Raw genomic sequence first — 26,296 nt, 5'->3', positions numbered from 1 at the left:
CCTGCCACCCGTGCCTTGGCAGTGCTTTTCGCGACTGAGCCGTGCCTCCTGTGGCGAGGAGACCCTCGTAGCCCCTTCCCGAGTGAGGGAGACCCCAAGTAGAGGTGCAGTACCTGATGAAGAGAGAGGCGTGGTGCTGGCCGGGTGAGTGCGGTGTGAAGGCGAGTGTGAACAGCTTCTTCTGGCCGGGGTACAGAACTGCTGTCACGCTGTCCTCGTGGCTCGGCACGCCCAGCTCCTCCTGCAGATCCTGCGCCGTGCGACCGTCGGGGTCTTGCAAGCGCCACAGTCCTCGCTCAGAGCTGTTCCTGGGCCTGCACCAACAATCGCACGTCACAGCAACGCACTTTTGCTATTGAACACGCGATAGATCTACTGACAACTTGTTTTGAAACAGATAAAATCTACATTTTTATTTCAAACATTGTCAGAAAAATATACACGGTGTAAACTATAGCTTATTTTGTATCCCTAAAAATATATATCCTGCTGTAATATGTGCATAGTAAGACATATTCATGCCTAATACAACATGAGTCATTTACATGAGGCCTTCAGGAACATGCAGACTTGGGACCAACTCGTTTAAATCGAATCTTTATTTACCGTTATTTGGAGTTGTTACGTAAATGTTGCACCGAAGTCAACGAACGACCATGAGGCAGTGCAGGGCGCGAGTGTGTCCCGAACGTGCCTGTAATTACAGGCAATTACGTGTAATTACAGTATGTTCAATCGGTATTTTCTATTTTCTTTACGTAAATTCTTTGAAAGCTTTGTCAAGTCATAGTTTCATCTGCTCATGTTTTAGGCAAGCTTCTTGTGTATGTTGCAGGCTTCCAGTGACGTATCAATTATTTAGTGACACAGTTTGCTTGTCAAGACTGTTAAAATGTTGTTAAAATACGATAGTACATAGTACAACCCTTCACATACTTATTACTAATTTACAATTAATTATTATGTATTATGTTGACTTATAATTTAACATATTTAGTATTTAAGTTTGAATGTAAACCGCCCACGTGAGGGTACATTCCAGAAGTGCACTGTTCGTATGGCATAACTGAAAACATAAACACTTGGCAAGGATTGAACCCTGAATATAAATAAAAAGACAATTAGTGGAATGAGGTAATTAGGAGGGTACACAGCGCTGGCAGTAAGCGTGCTTCTTGCAGGGCACTAACACACAAGTTGGCGGGTGGTATGATGATAAGGGGCCTGGAGGGGGCGAGGCACTAGCTGAAGGGTCTTCAAATACGTTGCTACAGAGGTAACGAGCTACAGATACTTGCGAGCGAGGTAGATAGGAACCTATGCTTCTACTTCCTGAGAGAAGTTCTTATTTTTGTACAACGGGACTATGATTTTGTATTACTCTGCGTATGAAAGTTTAGCATAACCTTTTAAATAATGATAATAAGCCATGCAAGTTTTCAATAATTTTCCATAATAGAATTTTGCTTTAGTTTATAAATAGGTAGTTATGATTTTCTATGTTGTATGTATCCATTAATCTTATTTCAGTTAACAATTAGTATTTTTATAAATATTTAGGAACTTTAATGTTCAAATTGATGTTAGTTGTCAGATGCCATGTTATCTGATATTATTTTGAAGCTATAATGCCATACACCAATATTTGACTTTTATTTTTATAGTTCAATGTTGTTACAAATTACTGAGACATATATCTTAAAAAAAAAATTCTTTCATGATTTTATAATTGAGTTATAGAGTGATTACTGGAATAAAAGCACTGCTTATTCACATGTATACTCCCATATGATTTGAACTCTAAGGTCATTTTAAAATAACTTTTATAATACGTATGTTGATCTGTACTACTATACTTGAATATATTTTAACTGTCATTATGAGTACTTTATGCTATATGAATAGTCCAGAATTAGTTTCTGAGAGATATTGGGAATCAACCAGCAACAAAAACTGGAGTGTCTGTCTGTGAGACTCTTCACAGACTTATTTAAATATTTGAAATTATAATTATTTGCAAGTGTAGGCACAATATAATATTCTAATTTTAAAATGACAGTGTTGCTTCACTCAGTCTTAAGTTAGAAAAGCAAAGGCTAAAGATTTAAACAACATGAAGTATTGTCAAATTTTTTTCCATTTCTATAAAAAATAAATTTTAAGTGAATGAAATCTAAATTAACACTTGGTACTGAATTCTATATCCGACCCCTCGTGTGTTTCCACACGAGAAGCGTAGGAGACGACGGACGAGCGGGGCGGCTCACCGGTCGGGATGCGGGTAGGCCCAGTCCAGCACCAGCTGCGCCACCACGACGACGCGCGAGGGGTTGTGCAGGCTGACGGCGGCGCGCGTCGTGTTGCCCACCTGCGTGAGGGGCAGCCGCACCAGGGACCAGTTGGCGAGCAGCGGCCACGTCAGCCGTGCCTCCGCCTGCAACACGGGGGGGCCCCTGCAGACGCGTCCGCGCGCCGGCACGAGGAGGAGTGGGGGCGGGCCGGGACCCACCTGGAAGACGTGCCCGCGCACGGCGCTCGTGTCCAGCCGCACGGCGAAGGGCAGCCTGCGCGGGGACTGCTGGAACAGCAGCTGGCGGGCGGAGAACAGGGCGGAGTCGTGGTCGGCCGTGTGCGGGGGCAGCGCCAGCGTCTGGAGCCAGTGCCAGGCGCCGGCTGCGCACGGGCGTGGCGGTCAGACCACACGGCACGCCACACAGAGCACACACAGAGAGAGAGAGAGAGCGTGTGACAGACCTGAGGAGTTGTGCGCGCCGAGGTAGCGGTGGCTGGCGCTGCAGTCGAACAGCAGCCGGCCGAGCGCGCTGGTGGCCCGGGGGGCGACGACCGTGTCCTCGGGCCGGAACCACAGGCGCGCGTCGGGGGGCACGCTGGCCACGCCGAGCACGGTCATGGCCCTCGAGAAGTTGGAGCGCACCTCCACTCGCTCGCTGCACACTCTGCCCTGCGCACAGTCACCGCCTCGCCCTCCTTGCCCTTGTTGCTTTCTCACACAACCCAACTACGTATATAATTAAATAAATAATATTGCAACTTTGGTTCACAGCTAATAAAAATAGTATACTTAAAACTGTAACTGTACAAAAGCAACATTCAATATTAATATAGGAAGCAAGAGAGGGGTGAAATCAGTTAGCTTTTTGACTATTTATATTGATTATCTTGTGAAATATTTTGTATTATATATTAATAAAAAAATTAAACATTACATACTTAATATATATACAATTTGAAAGAACCATTAGAAAAACGTATAATATTTGGCGATAAGAGAAAACTTTAACATACTTTTATTATAAAAATAACCAAAACAATAATAAAAGATTCTGAAAAAAAGATTAAGAATCATGAGAAAATCAAAGTGACTTTGCAGTCTGAGTCTTAAAAAGTTATACGTATACGGTATTTTTAAGAATGTGCTCATGCTCTTTTTGGTTAGTTTTATGACATGTTTTGTTTAGATTTAAGTATATTAACTTTGTTTAAACATATCTTTCTACTCCTACCCCTTTTGAAGAACAATTTCGAGCTCCATATATTATATACATAGCACTTCCAACCTCTTTTTCCGTACTCTTCAGTGCCGGTTTATCACAAGCTTTAGTATTTACATGTCTCCTGCAGGTGAGCGTTTTTCCACCTACGACCACTGGATTGCCAAAGTTCCCCGACCCCGACAAGGCAGCAATCGCGGCACTCTAATTGCCCGCACGCTCCATGCACAGCGAGACATTGTCACTCTTAGTAAGTATTTATTTTCAGGTACACGGGTACCCGTAACCATATTATAATTATTTTTTAACAGTTTACATTTGTAAAAAATTATTCTGTGTCTAGCACTTTCTTTCATAGACATTTCTTGGATTTTTAAATTTTTGTATTTTGCATTTTTATGTATAACAATGAACTCGTATAAAGATCCCACTCCCTAACATGAGCTTCCAGCTTCCACAGCCAAGTCGGCACGCGTCTCACCGGGAAGCAGTCGGCAAGCAGCACGGTCGGCGGCACGGTGCGCAGGGAGCCGTGTGCCACCTGCCCCTCCAGCGACACGGACAGCCTCTGGAACTGCGTGCGCAGCTGGAGGCTGGCCCAGAGAGGACCCTCCCGCGACGGGGCAGTCGCCGTGACGGCCAGCACGGCGAAGTGGCCGGGCAGAAGCTCCGTCTGACACACACACGCGCACCACCGTCGCGGTCAGAAGCGCGCACGGGGCCCCGGGGGAGCCGGAGAGAGGAGGCCGTGCACTCACCGTGTTGACGAGGTCGTGGAAGGCACGGCCGGCCAACGCGAGGGAGGCGTCGCCGTGCGCGGTGCCCAGCAGCTGCGCGCCCGTCCACGAGGCGTTGGTGCCCCAGTCGAGCAGATGCACGGCCGAGGGGTTCCTGTTGACCACGGCGAGATGGTGCAGCACGCTCGCGCCGACTCCCAGCAGCCCGAGGTCCAGCCGCGCGCCTCCTGCCTGCCACCGCACACGCCGTCAGCACGCAAGTCTCGGCGTGCCCGGAGCTCCCGAGGATAGCCCGGGCTTACATCGTTCCTCAACAGTGTCACTTCATTGCTCGACGGATCATGTTGATGAGGTTCAAGACTTTAGCATTCATAATTCAAAGGATATATTTGATGGTATAAAATCTATAACATAAGTACCGTATTTGCTGCAGGAGGATCGACCCTGAGTATGGGTAGAATTTGTATTTTGGTCATAAAAATCTTAACATTGTCACGGTAAGGGTCGCTCCTGAATATGGACCGCACCACATATCTGTCTCCAGTAGAATACAATTGATGTTTTTTATGGTCCGTGTCTCAGCTTACTGCCGTGTAGAAAACACGGCACTGGTGTCCTTCATGTGTCTCTCTTTCTCTCTCCAGCCTTTAAGACCATTTCTCCCCCCTTCCCATGCAGTATCTAACAAAAAATACTAAGGAAAAGAATACTACTTTTGACACCTGTGCCTTCCCCATCTACAGTTTTTTTTTCTTTTCTTTTCTTTCTCATCCTCTTCCCCAAGCGAGTAATGAGGGCATGCTACTATTTCTTGTCATTTTGTGGGAGTGGAGCAAATAAAGGGAAAGACAAGGCAACACCTATATTGATGACTTGATGAGTAATGAAGTGCAAATGTGTGTGTCACTACTTGCACCTGCTTACTAAGCTGATGAGAGTATATTAAATGCTAGTCATTTCAACCAGGAACACATCACTTGTCCAAATATTATGCTTTTACTAAGAATTAGCCTAGTTTATATTGTATGCAGAAAAAAAAGTTGTCTCCAGTCATATTTTACCCAAACTTGCATTCCTGTTTATAATACATACTTTTAAATAAATAATATTTGCAGTGTTCGTTATTGTTTTACTAACATTTACTGATATATAATTTTATATAAATTTTTAATAATTACAATTTTTTACAAACAATAATTAATTTGTAAATATAACTTTTTAAAACAAAGTGACAAAATCAGTTGTTACGGTACGACCCAGGAAACAAGCAAGCGTCAAGCCAGTGGAAAAGACTCCAACTCCCCCAGACCAAAAAAAGCAAGACTAGTGAGGTCGAATGTTAAGACGATGATCATTGTCGTTTATTTATTTTAGTGGAATTGTGCACCGGGATTTTGTTCCCCCTGGCCAAACTGTTATCCAGAGCTTTAATTTGGAAGTTTTAAGATATTTGGGAGATGATGGGCGGAGAAAATGTCCGGAACTTTGGCAATTGGGTGACTGGTTCCTTCATCACGACAACGCCCCGCACACACGGCCTTAAGAGTGAACTGCTATTTGGCCTCTCAGGGGTGGTCTGTCGTCCCCCACCCTCCGTATTCACCAGACCTTGCCCCGTGCCACTTTTTCCTGTTCCCCAAATGAAGAAAAATCTAAAAAGGAAGCATTTCGATGATGTGGAGGCAGTAAAAAAACAGTTTCGCAAACGGAACTGGAGGATATCAAAGTTGAAGAGTTCCAGAGGTGCTTCAACAGTGGGAAAAAAGGTTTACAAGTGCATCGCATCTAATGGAAAGAACTTTGAAGGTAAAAAAGTAATAAATAATTTTTAAATGTCAAAAATCCAGTGTATTTTTTTTTGGGTTCCCCTTTTATGTGTTTCCCGGCAAACAAAACGAAGTAGTCTGTATCGTGTGAGCAAAAAACTACACATTCTGCACTTCTATCTACCTGAACCACACTCACCACATCCAAGTGACCGTTGTAACAGAGAACCGGAACAAACACCCTCGACACATTCGTGTGAAGCCACAAGTTTGTCTCCAACTTTACATCAGTAACGGATATGTTCTTGCCGAGAGATAGCTGGAACAGAACGCTGCTTTCTCCCGCACTCAGCACTCTCGGAACGAAGTTCTCCACCTGCCAAAAACAGGCACACACTTTGATAATACTTGCGCACAGATGTAACACAAAGCATTTTACCTGTGTCAGGTACAGTGTGGCAGGCGCAACTGTTATATTTATGTATGTGGAAAGTGAGCAAACTCAAACTGTGCACACTAGAACCAATAAACATCTGAACACAAATGATAAAAAAAGTTCAATCGACACGACAAAAACTATAATACACTTTGCAAATAACTTCCACACATCCTGGGGTGCAATGACACATCGTGTATTGACAGCAGATAAATACCAACACACAGGAAGTATATTTTAACTGCTTGCAAGTCAATTTAATAGAAAAAAAATTGACTAGTGAAGCTGGCAACATTAAGAACTAACCATTTCTTATTTAATATAAATATAAATACTGCAAGCAGGCAAAACTATTTTCCAAATTCCAAAGTGTAATTTTTGACTTATTTGTACCTTACAAGTTAGTACCTTCAATCATTTTGTTAGTAATCACTCTGACATTACATTTATGAAGTCCTATTTTTAATACGTATTTCAACATGACTTTTAAGTTTCAGCTAAATTAATCTCAACTAAAATAGCTAAAAACTAAAGGCACTTGATATAAAGAATCACCTGAAAAAAAGGCTGAGCATCGCGATGCAGAGACACGTTCAGCACAGCCACGGGCACCGAGAACGTGTTGGTTACGGAGAAGTGACGCACTGAGCGTGCTAGCTCTCCCTCGTGACAAAACTGAGCCAGCGATGCATTGAAGACTAGACAACCCTCCAGCGCGTGAGCCACGTAAGGGAGCACCAGTCTGTGCTGGCCTTGCTTGCCCTTGACGAAGATGCGACCAGACTGCACGCCTCCTGGAACGCTCGTCCCTGCAAGCAGACGTGATAGCACGCCTTCACCTCAAGTCACACCAGTCTGTGCTGGCCTTGCTTGCCCTTGACGAAGATGCGACCAGACTGCACGCCTCCTGGAACGCTCGTCCCTGCAAGCAGCCGTGACAGCACGCCGTCACCTCAAGTTGCTTGCCCTTCAAGTATGTGTCCCAGGCCAGCTGCGGGATTGGAAAATACTCTTAGTACTTATTTTTAAAAATTTGTAAAATACTAGTTGAATCTAACTTCGCAATAAAGGTAAGAATCTTGATACTGATGGGAAATTTGGCTTTAAATGTGCGAATAAATATGGTGCTAGTGTGGTACGGCATTTGAATAAATTTAATGGAGTTGAAGCCTTGTTTACCGGCTGTGCGACGCTACTGAGCGGGCATCGGCGGAGACCCCGATGAGAAAAAACTGCCTGCCAACGCAACGGCCTGCAACGCCAAGTTTAGTCGGTGCGTCGTCAGTTGGGAGTTTCCCAACACTTCCTACGGAATAGAAGATGTTTTGACCCGACAACATTACTTACGGTGAGTCACAGCAATTTCATTTTAAATTTTTGAGCATTATCGAATAATTTTCTCTGCATACAAGCAAAAACTTGTAGTTATAATATTTTTAGTGGACAGAAGCTAGTTGACCTTTATTACCAATAATTAAAAAGGAATTTGTTCCGTGACTACGGAAGTTAAAGAATTCACCCAAAAATTGGTGAATTCTAGCAGCGCCCAGCACCAACTTGTGTCTAGGAGGCCATCTTAATTTTTACTGTCCTTTGTTGGACACACAAGCAAGGAGAAAGTTTCGTCCACATCCAACCAACAAACAAAAAGAAAAACACTGAGACATGTCCACGCTCCAAGCACAGACAAATGAGAAATATATACAAATGGTCCCTTTTAAAAGTCACTGAACAGAATTAAAACATATTATGTTAAAAACTTACAATGATTTATGTAATTTTCAACAAATTATTGGCTTTCTGGAATATTGTGAATGTTTAACTTTTTAAATATATTAGATGTATGTATGTGTGTTTTAGCGAGGTTTACTTCAGGTCATGTTTTCTATTATTTCTGACAGTTAACTTTATTTAATTTGTCACAGCCGCTGAATGATAATTTACCTATACTTTGACTGGTGGTTAAGTTTAACGTGTGTTCAATTTTTTTATGTATAAGTTGCCATTGTTCTTTGGAAGCAGGGAGACATAATGTGTCTGAAAATTACATCAGTAAATTGTTATTGTTTGGAATTTTTAATATGCTCTGTGATTGGCCCAAGACTTCACTTCCATCCAAACGAGAGGAAGTGAATTCGTCTGTCCCTTGGAAGCCAATGGGAGCAGTTGCGGTTTGAGTGAAGACTAACCAATAATATTTTTATGTAATTTTCATATAACTTCATACCTGCGGGCCAAGTCGTGCTGTTAGGCAACGGCCACACAGGGCACTATGTTTGCTATGTTGGCTACATCGCCAGGCGTTTGGTCCTCGGCTATTTTTTTGAAACGTCACTGACTTTGCGCATACTCAGTTAAACAAAAACATCTATTTTCGTGCAGAATTGTGCTGTAATTCTGTGTTTGCTTTAAATTAGTATCATGTTGATGGAAAATTTTATTGAAGGAGTAAGAAAATATCCACGTTTATGGAATAAATCGATAGAAGACTAGAAAGCAGGATATGCGAGATAATGACTGGGATTTGATTTTAAGGGATTGCTATTGAACTGAAATGTTTTTATTCTGAAATAATACATAAATTTGGCTTCGATCTCATGCAACTGTTTCATCAATTGATGAAATCTTCCATTTTATTTGTTTCTTTCTTCATTCATCATGAACCCATTAATTTTTACATTTACGTACTGTGAGTCAACAGAATATTATCATGGTTGGAATCATCACTTGAATCCCAGTGTCTGCATCTCTCTGACATCGCGAACTAGGCTATCGCAGACGTAGCATAGCCGTCTGTGTGGCCTCCCCCTAAGACATTTTTTTGGACATTGTTTCAAATTATAAGATTCAACCACAGGCGGCAGTATAGGCCCAAGTGGAGTTTTAGTGAATTTTGGGTTAACGCATTAAGAGACCATTCTTACCATGAGTTGTAAGCAAGCATGCGATTTAGTATTGTATTATCACTTGCACCTAGTTTTTGTTTTAGTTAACCAGAATTTGTACAATCGTGAGGGTACCCATACAGGACTAGTTATCCTTTTCATTTGCGACAAGTGATCATCGCCACATTAACAGTGAGGTGCCAGTGTCGCTAAAGCAAAGTTATGGAGTACACGTTACTCTAACATAACAGTTCTTTTAACAACCAAAAGAAATATTCAAAACCACAAAACTAATAATTTCAAATTTTTAAATAAAATTTTATGTATGTATTTAATTAACATATTGTATAAAACTTTTTTTTTTTTAATTATGTTACACATTGCCTTGATATTTTTTACTTACTTTTACAGTACTAAGATGACTATAAAAAAAAGTTATCAATACTGCTTGTTTTATGACTTTTTGAGAAAACTCTATTTAAGGTTTGGTACCTTCTTTATTAAATAATTACAGTATATATTGGATTGTTTACCAGGCTATTCAAGTTAAAAGATTTTTTTCAAACAAAGTAACATCCTTTGTTTTTACTTTAAATTTTGTAGTTTTAAAATATGCACATTTATTAATAATTGCCCTTTACCGTCTTCCTTATTTGTGAATTTTCTTCCCATTTTGTTTTTTTAGACACAATCACAAGTGCATTCCAAATATCGGGATGGATTATTGACGATTTTCTAAATTTGTAAGTTTCTTTTTTTTGCACTTTTTTTATTGAAAACCTCCCGACTTGGTTTGACTTTTTCAGTGCCTCGTCGGAGGCACGGGACATTGCACAAATTACAGAATGCTGAGAACAAGATGAGTACAGCCTGGAATATGAGTTAGTACAGAACTCCTGCGTGGCCCTGCTACACACGGCCAACTCCACATCACAAGCAAACAAACAAATCTTCTGACCAAAACAAACAAAGAGACCGAGTCTGTGACTACGACCACCAATTACATCAACTGCCGAGTACTTACAGTTGAAAGTTAACACAGCCACTCTTGTAGGAATCCTTGAGTCTGGGGGCACTTTTATTGGCTGGAAATCAATTTTGAGAGCTTTTGAAGCTGGTTTTGCCACGATGCTCTGTAAAACATACAAGAAGAAACATGAAGTAAACTCATAGTAAATTATAACAATTGGAAACATTTATAAACATTTCCCTTCCCTCAAAGTCGGTTTATTACTTGTGTACATAAAATTGGAAGTTGACACTGGAGGATGTTAACGTTTACAAACATAATTAAGATCACAGCCTACTGTTATAGGCTGCTGTCCAGGCCTCCAGAAGGCTTTTAGAATCATAATTTAAAATAAAAATAATTTTAAAAATAAAACTTATTAATTACTTCACTATATCGCTGTAGATTGAATATGAGTATTTTACAGACTTTTCTCCCGAGATTTAAGAGTTAAGAAAAAATAATTGTTAAAAAATTAAAATTGTTTCTCCAGTTTGTGAAGAACATTTAATGACAAAGATTCTCAAAAAGTAAGTAGACTAAACATTAAAAAGATTGGTTACAATGAAATGTTGAACTTTTGTTTTAGAGACTTCATTACAGAAATTATTATTTTTTTTTTTAATATATATATATTTTTTTAAGATTTAAAATGCAGGCCAGTGCACACTATTTATTAACACTTTTGAGTGCTATTAATGTAATTTTACCTTTTGCAATTTCTTTTAAGAAAAGCGACGGATGTACTGGTTCGGCTATGTAACAGAAATACTTTCCTTTGGTTAGGCATAATATTATTTTCATTGGAAAGGTTCTTCGTTCAATGTAATTTGGCGTTCCACCGCTGGATCGCTGAAAAATCGCGATAACTTGAGGATACAATCAACTGGGGAACTGGAGGTCACTGCACAATTTTTTTTTTTAAAGTCTATTAGATGGCAATGTCCTCAGTGTAGTAGTTCTCAACTCAGAGATGATGTTGAAATGAAAAAAAAAAAAAATTACCACTTTGCCAACTACACACTCTGCATCAAAATTGATGTCCAGGGAAATGTACATCTTTAAAGAGAGAAAATATTCATGATTAACGAGGGCACCACCACATGGGTGGGCACGCAGACCTGACTGAAGAATTAACCACAGGACTGTGATGTGGTAAGCTACAGTTCCCTCCGTCCTCATGCACAGTATCATGATATCCATTGCATGAATACAGCAGAAAAAGCTTACATTTACATATTGAAACCCTAGTTATTCCAGAGTTTTTGTTGTTAAATGGTGCCAAGAAATTTGTATTTTATTCAGCAATATTATAAACACACTTTTTTGCTAATTTCATCTTGAATCTTAAACCATTATTTAGATTATTTATATACTTTTGAGTCACAACGCCTGTTTCGTCATACATCTATACAGCAAGCAAGCTGCTCTTGTATCGCATGGTGTTAGATAGATTGTAGCTATCGATTTATACGCAGTTGAAACAATAATTATTACTTTTTTTAACACCCATCTCAATGAAGTGACCGTGTTTTGTGGTGGTGTAGTTCGTGGTTGTTGGCATTTATTTTTCCCCACTTGCAGTGCGTGTGACGAAAAGAATACAAATCATTATTTGTTTTTAAATTTGAAATGACAAATATGCTATGCTTGAATTGTTTACTTGATTTTTTCAGTTACTGTTTAGCGAGATAGTAGCGGAAAAAAAAAACACTTTTTAATACTTGTTGCATGTTAAAAATGTTGCTTATTGCTCGTATTTTTGATTCTGAAGTTCCGTTAAACATCAAAACAGTGTATTTATATCACAAAAATGAAAATCTTACCAGTGAATTTTCGTATATGATAAACTCACGAGGAATACAGTGTCAAATATTGATAAGCAAATTAAAATTTATTATTTCGAACTGTTAGTATTTGAGGTTGAATCGAAAACGAATAGTATATTATTCATATTTGTATCCCAAAATTTTTGAATATTCACACAGGTCTATCCATCTGGCATTCAAGCACCACCTGTCAGTCCTGCCTCAATGCACCACCATTTCCCCACAAAACTAATTTCTCTTCTGAACCCCCAAGGGCATCTCTTACTATGTTCATCAATAATCCCTTGAGGCAGTCTCTGTGTAACTTCATGCACGTATTCTCCAGCAGCTCTGCATCAATTAATCCAGAAGTGCAACTACGGAAAGGATAATTACGCAATTTCTGTAAACTAGGGTGGTTTAAGTCCCTCTTCCTCTTTTACTTTTTCCATTGGTCATGCAGTTTTTAAGTTCTTTTTTTCTGGCTTCATTTTCTCCTGATTTTGTATTTACTCCCTCCCCCCATCCCATGCCTGGCATGCAGTATCAGCCAAGTCCAAGTTAATTTCAGTAAATGTATCACATGTTTCGGACCATAAAATTGGCTATAAACAAAACTATCTCAAATGGACTCATCTGCAAAAAAAAAAAAAAAAATGGTCTTAATTGTTATCAGCAGAATTAGGATAACTGCTATTTAAGAAAATGTTGTACACTGGCCCGTTTTATTTTCAATTTATTTGGAAAAATAATACTTAATAATTGTTAATTTTTCTGCTTTATAGTTTACTCAACTAACCATTCAAAACAGGCTATTAATCATTAAATATGAGTAACGAACCAGACTTGATTCTTATATTTTTATTTCTTTCAGACATCTTGTAATAACTATGTTTAACTTAACAATTCACTAAAATGCAGGCAGTCCATGTGTGACACACACATACATGTTTTCTTCTTAACGCCGGGCAATCAGCCTCTATAGTGAACGACTAGAGAAGGCAATATTAACAATATGAAATGCACAAAGTAAATTGCAGTAATGTTATATTGTCAGTAATAACAGTGGGGAATGTTGAAGCACGGGTACCTGTATGCGCAGAGACTTGGAGCCCGAGTTGTAGAGCAGCAAGCGCAACTGGCGTGGCTGGTCGCAGCTGCTGCCGAAACCGAAGTCCAGCAGGTCGTCCAGGGCATACAGGCCGGGGCGGGGCCCCACCTGCACTTCCACCGGCACCACCAGGGCCTCCTTGCGCCCGCTCACCCGCAACCTGCACGCACGGGCCTTCTGTCAGCCAGCCACCACACTGCCACGCTGCCACACTGCCGTCAGCCAGCCACCACACTGCCTTCAGCCACTCACGCACACTGCCATCTGCCTTCACACACGCACTCTGCCTTCTGCTGGCCTACACACACCTGCATTCAGCCTGCACCCACGCACACTGCTCTTCAGCTGGCCTACACACACCTGCATTCAGCCTGAACACCTGCACGCTGCTCTTCGGCCGTTATACACGTGCCTGATTCAGCCAGAAATACAACTACACTGCCATCTGCCTGCGTACATGCACACTGCCTTTGCCTTCAGCCAGCACAATACCCACAATGCCATCTTCTTGCATACATGCACAATACCTTCCACCTGCACACACGAAAACTGCCTCCAACATGCACACACGCACTCCATTCATCCTGCACATTAACACTGCCTCAAGCCAACTTACACACACCCCACAGTGGTGCTTGTTTCAGTTACAAATACAGCTACAATGTTGAGACGCTGGGAGCACTGCCACATCAATATAATATAATATAATATAATTAATACACAAAAACTATATCGTAATCCCCAAAAAAATAAGCAGGACCTGCATGGAACGCATAAGAAAACATTCCCATTTCATGCACTGCATGAACGCACAGTGCACGCCAATAACAACACCATATTCTTACTATGTATTATGTTTTTACAAACAGTTAAATAGTTGTAAAAATACGTATTAAAAGTGTGTTATTGAATTATCTCACCAGACAATAAAATATATCATCCTCACCGTAAAAGAAGTTAATATTCTAGGTGAGATATTGTAATATTGCATAACTGCAGAGCCTCCTAATCATACATACCTTAACTAAAAATGTGTTAAGATTGGTAGTATTTTTTTCATTATGTCCATAAATATTTTATAATCATTTTTCTTCTATTATGTATAGGAATTTAAGGATTTTTGTTTATGTTAAATAATCTTAATAATTATTAATTTTGATTAGGTTTTACATAAAGTTTCAGGTTTTTTTGTATTCTTGTAATGCTACAGGTTGGTCAGTTAAATAAAACGTGTGTGTTAATTATGTTTGGACATTTTCTGGTTTAATTTACTTCAAAGTTCTAGAAAGTAATATTTAAAAAGTAAAGAGAGACAGGGCAGCGACATCTGGTGCCAACCTGGGAAATTATTTCTTTATTGTTGTTAAACCATCACGATGATTTGAAAAAATTCCTCACACTATTCTCTCTCTGTCTGGACACTATTAAAGCAGTTAAAAATGTTTGTATTTGGGTGCGAGTATGTGTGGGTGTGAGTGCACGGGTGCAGATGTATTTATCTTTCATGGGAACTACAATTATCATTTAGAGTCACAATTGTAATTGTGAAAGATGTGACTCATTAGTAACAAGTGGACAACTCCTAGGCCGTCACAGGCACGCTGTGTGTTCACGCTCACTGGTTCCCATCACACGTGATGTCCGTGGCTTCTCTTTTAGAGTCCTGTTCCCACTCCTGCTGGATGAACTTTTTCTTTACTTTTTCCAACTGTTATTGAATCCGGTCCATAACTGTATCATTATACTACAGCAATTTTCTTTTTTAAATCTCATTTATCAATAGAAATAGTTATTTTGAGCATCTAAATTTTCTCGACAGAAAAATACACTCCCACATAGAATTTTTACCAAAAAGTGTTATTAATACATCACCAGATCATGATATTTCATGAAAATAACACCTACTTTACCATATAAATACAACATTTTACATTTTATAAGAATTTTTTTCACCACAATACAACAAAAGATGTTGGACAGTCTCTAAGATGTGGACTGGCGCTGCGCTAGTGACCTGACGTAGGCGGTGTGGTTGCGATGTGCGCGGGCCACGAAGCGTATCTTCACCACGGGCCTGGTGTGGAAGGGAGGTATCTGCCAGAGCTGCAAGGGGGCGTCCGAGGCTCCAGAGGGCAGCTCCAGCTGGAAGTCTGCTCCGCTGCTGTACGCCTCCAGCACCTGCGAGCACCACAACAACACTCCACAAACTTGAAACGACGAATATGTTATGCTTGAATTGTTTACCTGATTTTTTTCAGTTACTGTTCAGCGAGATAGTAGCGAAAAAAAAAAAAAAAAACTTTTTAACACTTGTTGCATGTTAAAAAATGTCGCTTGTCGCTCGTATTTTTGATTCCGAAGTTCCGTTAAACATCAAAACAGGGTATTTACTATATCACAAAAATGACAATCTTACCAGTGAATGTTCGTATACGGTAAACTCACGAGGTATACTATGTCAAATATTCATAAGGAAATGAAAATTTATCATTTAGAACTGTTAGTATTTGAGGTTGAATTGAAAACGAATAGTATATTATTCATATTTGTATACTCTTTCGTCAACCACAACAATCCAACAAGTCGCACAAAAATACAAATTTTAAAAATTACTGATAAAACTGTGCTAGAAAACCAGTGAACTTTTAAATGTCCAAAGCTTCAGATGAAGTTTCAGAACATGTCTTGTGTGAGAGGAGTTACGTAACCCTAGGCTGCCCACAGTTGCTCTTTTGGTGTTACATTGCGTGTCTCCCCTCCCCTGATCAAACTTTGAGCATGCACGGGTAGATATTCTGCTTGGCATTTAAGGGCTTGCGACCTCTGTCAAGCCGCTTTTCTATCAACCTTTCTCGAGTTGAGCATTAAGTGGAGTGAGGCAAGTCACCTCGGAGCGTGAAAGTGAGTATGTTCAGTGTGAACGAGTCAGTTGTGATGGGAAGTCTTATGTAGCTTCTCCCTTCATATTGCAGTTTAGTATTTTCATTCTGGTCACCCATTCTTAAATTGCATTTGGCAAATAACAGTTGTGATTTTTTGTGTGTTAATTAATTTTTGTTAATAAATGTCCTCCTTTTTTGTCGCCATGATTTTGTTCAGTATATCATGATCAAACACTGAAACACAAATAACACAAATGAAGATAACATTTTTGTGCATACTGTAATTTTCAAACTATTTTGTTGCGGTATTTTTCTAGCACAATGAGCTTCCTGTAGCATCTTCTCTCTCATGTATGTATATATATATATATGCAGATTGATTGATTGTGCTTGATTCAAATTATTGACACGGCCCTAAAAATCACAGATACATAATTTTATAAGATGAATGACACAGAAGATTATTTTTTTTTACACAAACAGTTTAGTAAAGATTAGTTATCTATGTGTTAGGGAACAACATGGCCAGCGAGAAACGAAGGAAACTGGTAGTCAGCTGTAAACAGTTTACAAGGCTGTAAAAGCACGGTTCGAGGTGGGGAAAGCCCAAAGAATGTTTGCTGATGATAGCATACATGCCCAGCATGAACACAAGTGCGTGTGCCACGCATGGCCAGTAAGAATTACCTTCAGAACAGCTGAGAGGGAGTAGGGATAGAGGCATAGGAAGTTAGGATGGCCAGAATAGGGAGGGAGAAAATCTGCAGCCAATCAGCAATGACTAGTCTTGAAATTGGCACACAGGAAAAGCTTACCTTATTTTGGTTATAAAAAAAAAACCTCGGTCAGGCACAGGCCTCATAACCTAGAATAACTAGTCAGTCAGACCACGGGAAGCCACTCAACACAGCCGAAAGGAGCAATGACAATCGGTAATAGATGAAGTCCCAGCTGGAGGCAGGTATAGCATCATAAAAACAAGACGGGACCTTCTCTTCCCTGCAAACTCTTAAAATTTCTAACTGTTAAATTTGTGCTTGAGTCCAAATGAATAAAAAAAACTTTATTAAAACACTTAGGTAAATTATAAAAAGTAAAAACCGCAGCCCCGAATGTACGCAGTGGACGGACGCTCTGATTGAGCGCTCCCACGTCAGAAGTAACCAACATTATTTGATAGTCCAGTCATTAGTTAATTAACTCCTCTACTGACGAGTGTGAAGACGGTGCAGCGAACCCGGCATGTGGGGTGATGACAAGCCTGTCAGCTGGCGAGGGCGGGCCAGGACCTGGTATGCCTATATGCCCGCGCCAGGACACATGCCCTGAGGCCGTGAGCTCCGCGGTTCCTGAACACTGTGGCGCTCCTTGTTTCACACATACCACCCACTTCAAAGGCATCAACTACTTCGAGTAATCTTCAAGTAATGAAAACAAATGTATTTTACTTATACTTGAAGTTAGGAATAAAAAGGCTAAACACGTTACACTTGTTGTATGTTGTTACATATTAGATTTTGTATATGTTTTTTGGAGTTTTGGATCTGCAATAACTCTATGTCCAGTTGATGATAAATTTAAAATTCTTAATAAAATTTTATACTTTATAGTACTTCAGTATGTGCAAAATTACCATTTTTACCACATTCCCACCAAATATTTTTACACCTAAACTTTTACAAGAAAAAAAATATGTTAATGTTTGTGGTGCTATGAAATAATAAGACTAGATCAGGATTCACTTAAATGTTTACTTAAACTACCCTAGCAGAGATGCATGCGAATAACACTGCTACACTCTCACAATTATTTACTTTCTGAAAGTTAATATTTATTTACAACTTAGGTGGCAAGATTGGAATGGAAAATTAGTTTACCTTGTGTAATATCAATATCCTAACTTTTGGATTCCATAGTAAATAAGTACACAGTAAATATATCATACTTGTTATAGTTAATTCATTATACACATGTTTGTAGTTAAAATTTCACAAATTTATAACAGATGAGTGTATCCTAAAAATATTTTTTTTTAAATCTGTACAAACATAATGTAAAAAATTCTGAAACCAGTCATCTCTTAAAGGTGTGTACATATTAGTTTGTTGCGGATGTATGTTAGAGTTTATCTACGTCTCACTTTCATTTTAGTATGCTTCTGGATATAAAAACTGTAAATATTACCACAATTCATGACAAATGACTTGTTCCATATCCGTATGGAACTTACCGTAATGAAAGACTCAAATAAATGAATAAATAAATAAACATAACACAACAAGAAAGAACAACTATGTTGATTAGAAAAAAATGCAATCTAGAATGTGGCAAGAACACACAGTCAGTTTCATTCCACAATCAGTGACCCAATACAGATGAAGTTATGCATGCGAGTAAAACCATCTACAAATGCAAAACAATGTAGAGCAGCATATACCTAAAGCGTCTCCGTTTTGAAACAAGTTAGTATTAAATAATGAGAACATAATTTACAAATGGGTCGTCCATTAATCACGTGATGTTTTTTAAGCAAATTAAGCACAGTGATAAAAATGTCCAGACACACATTAAGGTTGCAGGTTTATTCTCACTGGCATAAAAATAATAAAGGAAAGGCTTACATGTGATTTATGCATGTATTCGGCGCCAAAATCACAGTCTTACTGGCGACTGGCAAGCCGAGACGGGTGGTTCATGTTGCGGCGGGCGGGGATATTGTTGCCTGGCTACGGCGAGTCAAGGTCACGCGTCGCTTTTCGGTTTAGTAGAAATCGGGCGAAAAAATAAATACACGTGATATCTCTCTACACCCCCCCTCCCCCCTTGTGATATTTCGTGATTTTTCCCGACCCCCCCCCCCCCCCCTTTTCGAGCCTCACGTGATTAATAGACGATCCCAAATAAGAACATAAGTAAGAATTAAGAATATTAATTAAAGAAATTGTTCTCCGGGAACACCCAAGACGGACGAGGTACCTGTAAGGGGCGCGACGAGGGGTTGTAGAGGTGCAGCAGAGGGCTGTAGGAGGAGTTGAGGGGCAGACGCACTCCCACCAGCGCCCGCAGACGGTACGGGCTGCTCACGCTGGCACCTCGCACCTGCGACCACACCCAGTCACAGCTCACGTGCAGCGAGAACCACACAGGGGAGTCAGGTCGAGTCATCCGTCCCCTCAGCACTTGCTCCCCTTCCTGTCGCTGTGTCCGTTCACGCCCCCTCACAACCCTTCCTGTAGCTGCTCGTACCTAGTCCCAGCAGGGGGTCACCTTCCCCACCAGTCCCTTCCTGTCAGCGCACCCTTAGAAGGTCAGCACAACCATGACTGTCAGCGCAGCCACCTCTTTTCTTAGAAACAACACTTATATTCAGTGCCTTCAGCCTTTAAAGCAAACGCATGCCTCCCCGCGTGCTCCATGATTAACTTCAACTCGTATCTTTCCAGCTCACTTGATTCCTTTCAGTGGACAACCTACCTTTCAGCAACCCCTGTCAGTGAGCCTGATGCTTGTCAGTGCAACACTGCCTGTCAGACCCTCTGCCTGGAACCCTCCACTGCCTGTCAGCCTTTCCCTGTTTGTCAGCCCTCCAACGCCTGTCAGTGAACCTTTCCTGGATATTGTACCCTTTTTCTGTCAGTAATCCTTGCAGTTTACCCCCTTCCTGTCTAGTGCACCCCATTCCATCTTTGCACCCATTCCACGGGTTCATTTTTGTTTGTACAGCACCCTTTTTAGTCCGTATACCTATTCCTATCTATACACAAGACTATTCTATACTCGTTTTCTTTGTCTTTTTACACATTTCAATCCACGAATATATTCCTACCCAAACATATATTTTTCCACTTTTCCACACCTTGCCGGTCTTAGAAGGTATAGTGGTGCACGCACCTGGTACCTGAAGCTGCCCTCGGACGTGTGAATGAAGAGGCTGCTCTCTATGTTGCCCTCCTCCCGGCCCAGGAACACCACGTGGAAGGACGTGTTCCCGAGCGGGGGCAGCACCTGCAGCCAATCACAGCAGCAACTACAGTCCAGCGTCCAGCGTCCAGGTGCTCTACTACTTTAGTTCCAGAGATTACAGCATTCTTACAAGTCTTACCTGCAGTTATAGTGGAGTTATAATTTATAATTATCATAGGTGATCGCAGATCTGGATTTTAAATTATTACTCCAATTGTAATGAAAACTTCTAAGGCCGCAAATCTTAATAATATTACTATGAAATATCATTACTAAACCTTTTTATATAAAAAATTGGGAGTACGATAAAAATTAAAAAAAAAAAAATTAATTAAATTGTTACAATTAATTGCCCTTGATAGTTGAGAGGAAGCTGTGCACAGTCTGAGCGCTCGCATCCCAGTGCTTTAGGTCGCACTGAGCACCGAGCTGGTCGAGAGAGACTGAGACGCTCACCCTCCCTGCCTCTGTCGCACGGAACTGCACAGTTCACGTTCTCTGGGCTCTCGCTGTGTTCCTCCCGACCGGACCTCCGCCAGGCACCGTGTAGGTGTGGGGTCACGAGGGTGGCAAACGTAATGTCAGTTCCTTGAGCAACATTTTCCATTTCAGTTTCAGATTCACATCTTGAGTGGTTAAGCCATGTATACTGATCGCATCTTAAGTCTCGCTATCGAACTGACATAAGACCTCTACTTGTGGTACCTTTTGTGTGCCCTTTTTCTTCTTTCTTTCTCGCCATGCTTACTCTTACTTGGTTGAGAGCCATGTGACCTGAGTTGCACCCAAGTCCTGGCGTGACGGGTTGCCAGTCATCTGTACGTCAAGGACCTTGTGACGATTCTTGTTGCGCCCTTGTCCGGCTGTGAGCTGGATTTGTTGGCTTTACGTAAGAGCTTCACATTGCCCGGGGTAACTTATGTCTCTTCTGTAGGCTCAATTTCCTAAAACTTCAGGTATTTTTGAGCTTTATTGTTTAAGTTGAGCATTTCGTCATTGCCTAGATCACAGGCTTCCTGGCATTTCCTGGGCAGAGCAGTCTTGCAACTGCTTCATCTGGTACTGAGCACTCTGTGTGGTAATCAAAAAATTTTTTTAAGGTCACTTTAGTCTAGTGATGGCCCGATATTCAATATCAAAGATCAGTAATATCGGCACATTTTTCAATATCGGACATCGGTAAATACTTGCGATATTTTGATAACCGATGTTTGCTCTCGCCAATAATACGTCTCACATAACCTTAACAGTAATTCCAAGCTTATTTTCCGCGGGCGTAATTTATCTTTCTTCACGTCACCATATTACCTAGTAATTCCAAGCATATTTTCCACTGACACAATTTCAAGCCTATTTCTTCTTTCTGATACTGCAATGAATCCCGACGGTACAATTCTTTCATGAGTACACAAATCCCAGTTATTAGTGCATATTTATTTGTTTCAGATATGTTGACATGCAAAATGTTTTCGCTTGATGAATTTTCGAAGTTCACTAAGTGTACATAAATTGAAAACATAAACGAAAATAATTAAGATATTTAATTTAATAAGTGGTGTAGCCGTAAGTAAACATGAATAAGAATAAAGTTGCTACTTGATATAACAGGCATTTTCTTTGGGAAGCATAAGATCTACATCAAGTTCTGTCCCTGCCCGAACACGCCCGAATATTCACCTTCGGCCAACCTCGGGATTATTTATACATATTTATATTTCTCTGTTTATTTTAACATAGCTATACTAACCTAACTGTCCATAGTGTTTTAATGTAGCTAACCTAACTGACCACTTTAAATATTTGAATTCATTTTTCCTGCGCAAAAATAAAACAAATCCCGAGGTTGGCCGAAGGTGAATATTCGGGCGTGTTCGGGCAGGGACAGAACTTGATGTACATCTTAAGGATTCTCATTTTCCGTGTGGTTTCATGGTCGCTAACTGCTGTTCTATACAAAAACGTTACTTAAGTTTTACAAAAACTAAAATATGAAACGTGTTTAAGTAGGGCAAGTTGCAGCAAAGGTATTATGTTGGCTATATTGAGTGCATTGCCAACAACATAAATAAAGATGTGTGGTTTTATAAACTCTGCAGTATGTTTCAAAGTTGTATTGAAATTACTTTTCACGTATATTTAACGTGTTTTCGCACCAATAAATGGAGTGATACACTTGAACAATGGAATGACAGCCCACTGGCATACTGGAAGGCAAATTCTACCTTTCCGAGACTGAAATTAATAGCCAGAATATATCTTGGCTTTCCACCTGCCTCAATTCATTCTGAAAGATTGTTTAGCTCTGCAGGTGGAATTTGTACCAAAAAACGGAATCGCCTTTCACCTGAACACATTCAAATGCTAACATTTCTCCACAAAAATCTGAAATTTGTTTCCTTGTAGTTACAATATGTTTTTTGCATACTGTATGTAATACCTACACCAGAATATTGCTTTATCTGGCCTTGAAAAACAAATTAATTTTTTATGACCTGGAATTTAGAGAGCTTATTTGTAGGCCATTATAATTTCATTATTAGCTTTCATTTAATGTGAATTTACAATATTTTACAATTAATAAAAATAATATACATTCACATAATTATGTTCTATTAATATTTAACATTTTTCATTATTGTCTCTAACAGTACTCCAGAACCACAAATTTATAGTATCAGTGTTAGAAATGAGATAGGCCTATTATCGGAATATCGGGTATCGGATCGGTAAATTTGGAAATATCGGAATCGGTATCGGTATCGGGTTTTTGGATATCGGGCCATCACTACTTTAGTCATTCACTTTTGATACACATCTGGTCCAAATGTACATGGCAAATGTGACCATGCATATGGTTATTTCTCATAGTTACGTCATTTAACGTGTATTATATGGTGCATTTCCATCAGGGGTAAGGCCGCAGCCACTTTATTTACATGTAATTCGTTGTGATACATATATGGTCACGTTGAATGATGCTTGAAGTGGTAGGGTCTTGCACGTCCTTAATTCCACGTTGATGTCTAACTTTGATCAGTTTACCTGAGTAACATGTACGAGTGTATATGTGCCTAGTAAATAAGTAACACAGTGCATTAATACAAATTAATAATTTATGTTGAGTACATATATTTGCACCAGTAATATGGGGCCCCTAACACAAGAAGTTGTTCCGACCGGTTATTGTTTTGTTTGCTCTGTCTAATTGTTGTGTACACCATTTTACAATATTTCCAATGTACACAACATAACCAACCAATGATACAATTTTATATTAATTTAAATGTAGCTTACTTATCCTAACTAACAAGTCATTACATTTTACAATATTTTCAATATACCAGACCAAACCTCACCTCACTAAATGTTCAAATGATTTTACACTTTTTAATGTAACTAACCTAATGTAACCAACTCTTCATTTTAGATGCCAAACATAACTTGTAAGCACCCCTTCACCAAATATTTAATTAAAATTATAATTGAAAAATACCATTTGAAGAAATTTTTAGTGCCCCTAAATTCCAATTTTAATTATAAAAAGCCTTTATAGCAATATTTCAATTTAGACTATCAAAGATGATGTCTCTAAAAAAAAAATGCTAAGGTCTAACATAACATGGCAGTGCTCTGAGAGGCTCAAATTCCTTTACTTTACTTTCTAACAGCTGGGGTACTTAGTGTTGACTAGATCTGCAGGGTTAGATCAAACCATGTATCTCATTACATAATATAAAATTGTCTTTATCTCTGCAGTCTCAAGAATAGTAAACCCTTAGAAGAAAATGAGACACGAGACACGAGATACTTCCTATACTTCATTGCCACAGCATCAAATAAATGTTATAACTTGAGGGCTGATCGCGCATTGCCGGTGATTTCGAGATGTTAACTATGGGCGCCACCACGTGGAAGGGCACGTGGACCCGGCGGAGTCTCTCACTCAGGGCGTGACGTAGCCCAAGTGGGGACGAGTTACCAGCCCTTTCTATCCTAGCTACCCAGACCTGGCCCGCTCTAGGCGTCGGGCACGCCACACTCCTAGACTCACTCACCACGTGATTAAATAAGTACTCACTTTATATTTATTCTCCAGATTTAATTTCACTAACACGTCTCTCTACACGCCCGTTACACGTTACAGATTACACGGTTAAAAAGCCTGAGGCACGAATCGGTTTAGGTGAAGGCATGGTCCACACACGTGGCCATGCTGCAAAGTATACTTATTACACGGTGATGAAAAAACTCGACTGAGACAATTAATTAATTAAACAGCCCGCTGGCCGAGAGCTGCCCCGAGGATGACGAACGAAAGCGATTCAGAAATACTTAACGAGACAGAATTACTTGGTCAGTGCAGAACAAAGGTTGAAGTCCCCGGGGTGCTGGCGCGTCTGCTCTTGGTCAGTGATGAAGATCGACTGGGGTGAGCTCATCGCTCGCAGGTGGCAACATGGCGCCCTTCGCGCCAACACAATTACCGTTACTGTATTCTACGACTCCGTGCCCCAGCGAAAGTTGAGTAAATTACAGATAAACATTAAAAATATATAAAAATTACTGACAATGGAAAGTTTGTTACTATTTACTTATTTAATGATAATTCATATAAAAGCATTCCTATCCTCGTCCAAGTCCGTGCCTGTTCGGGTCCGCCCGGGCAACGTCTATAGTTATTTAAGGTAACTTATTTAAATTAAAGAAACACAAGTAAACTACACAGCACTGGGGCGAAGATGGATGAAAACAACAAAAAGGCTTACAATTAATATTAACATAGCAATTTTAGGGATCGCCGCACTGCTTCTAAGCGCCCTCTTGTGGTAGTTCGTGGCGCGCAATTCAAACACACGACTACGTACATGGCGGTACAAATGCCGGGGAAGGGGAGAGGAATGTTGAGGAAACGGAGACTGACTAGGCTCATGGGGCGTAGCCCCGGCTGACGTCAATTGCCCCCCCCTCGAATAGCCGGTCATGTCGACGTTTCCGCTGGGTCGCCTGTGGGCGTGGTCGCCCCCTTATCAACAACAGCTGTGCTTCCTCGCGATCCCTCGGGGTCGTAGCGTGTATCGCGGAGCCGGAACTGGGTCTTGTGACGCCCGGTCTCCCCTCTCTTCCCGCGGTGTTTCGTCTTCCTGCGGTTCGGTTACTGTCACCCTGAACGTGGAGTCTGCCAACGAGTAATGCAGCGGCCATAATGGCTCGTCCGGCGAACCCGGCCTACTCTCTACTTCCTCCGGCCACCTTATCAGTGGTTGGGATGTCGACTGGCCCTCCGTCACTCCGGGCGTGTCCCTGAGAAATCTCCTGAAAGGCGAGACGTCACTCCCCGAGTCTTCGAACAGCCGCCTCGGCCGGACATCTGTGACTGCGAGGGGCGTCGCCTGTCCCGCCCCCAGGTCCGGGAAGCCTCTGAACCCGCCCCCGTCTGTTGGGGTGGACGTGACCAGCTGTGCGGCCGCCCTCCCGTCTGTCTCGTCCGCCGCCTCCGTCTCTCTCTGCCGCGTCCCTGCTCCGTCACGTCTCGTTCCCGTCTCTTCCGCCCCGCCCGCCGCCTCCGTCTCTTCCTGCCCCGTCTCCGCCTCGTCCGCCGCCTCCGTCTCTTCCTGTGCCAAGCGCACATCGTCCCGGTGATATTTCGCGGCCCGGCCTGAGGGTAACTTTATCACGACCGCCGTGGGCCCCGCCTTGACCACCGCCACCGGGCCAAACCACTTTGGCGCCAGGCCGGCGCAGAAGTTGCGTCGGCCGGAGGAGAGGGGGTGGAGCCTCGCGTAAACCAGCTGGCCTGGTTTCAGTTCAGGGGGCGGGCGGGTCGTCTCGGGTGTGCGTTGTGCTTGGTAAGCTGCCTGGTTACGTCGCGCCCTATCGTGCGTCTCGGCCAATCGCCTCAGGCGTCCTTCGGGGCTCTCTACGTCCGGGTCCGTTTGTTGTTGCCGCACGTGATATTCCCCGGGGAGGGTGAGGTTCCGCCCCTGGACCATGGTGGCTGGTGTTTCGCCGGTTGCCGCGTTCACCCGTCGCCGGATGCAGTACAGAACGTCCGGGATGTGCGTGTCCCATTGGGCGTGGTCATCCGCGAGCCTCAACCGCAGTTGAACCTTCACCTCTTGGTTGCGTCGTTCCGTGGGGTTCGCGCGGGGGTGGTACACGGGGGTGGTGTGTAGGATTACCCGCCATT

The 26,296-nt window shown here is 41.4% G+C and overlaps 1 protein-coding gene across 1 annotated transcript in view; it reads right to left on the bottom strand.

The window, feature by feature from the left end:
* Positions 1–26,296, bottom strand: part of LOC134540932 (transmembrane protein 131) — a 56,209-nt gene that overhangs the window by 16,195 nt on the left and 13,718 nt on the right. The window contains exons 6-19 of the mRNA XM_063384012.1: positions 20,038–20,151; positions 19,123–19,245; positions 15,279–15,442; positions 13,244–13,424; positions 10,361–10,469; positions 7,317–7,373; positions 7,007–7,260; positions 6,215–6,391; positions 4,271–4,480; positions 3,994–4,185; positions 2,755–2,962; positions 2,510–2,673; positions 2,268–2,434; positions 114–314 (exon numbers count right to left, since the gene is read on the bottom strand). Of these exons, the coding sequence (XP_063240082.1) occupies positions 114–314; positions 2,268–2,434; positions 2,510–2,673; positions 2,755–2,962; positions 3,994–4,185; positions 4,271–4,480; positions 6,215–6,391; positions 7,007–7,260; positions 7,317–7,373; positions 10,361–10,469; positions 13,244–13,424; positions 15,279–15,442; positions 19,123–19,245; positions 20,038–20,151 (2,321 nt within the window). The remainder of the gene's footprint in view (positions 1–113; positions 315–2,267; positions 2,435–2,509; positions 2,674–2,754; positions 2,963–3,993; positions 4,186–4,270; positions 4,481–6,214; positions 6,392–7,006; positions 7,261–7,316; positions 7,374–10,360; positions 10,470–13,243; positions 13,425–15,278; positions 15,443–19,122; positions 19,246–20,037; positions 20,152–26,296) is intronic.

The sequence above is a fragment of the Bacillus rossius genome, chromosome 17 (genome assembly GCF_032445375.1).
Source record: "Bacillus rossius redtenbacheri isolate Brsri chromosome 17, Brsri_v3, whole genome shotgun sequence".
NCBI classification, from domain to species: Eukaryota; Metazoa; Arthropoda; class Insecta; order Phasmatodea; family Bacillidae; genus Bacillus; species Bacillus rossius.
The sequence above is the reverse complement of the archived record's forward strand: the minus strand, read 5'-3'. Positions and strand labels throughout refer to the sequence as shown.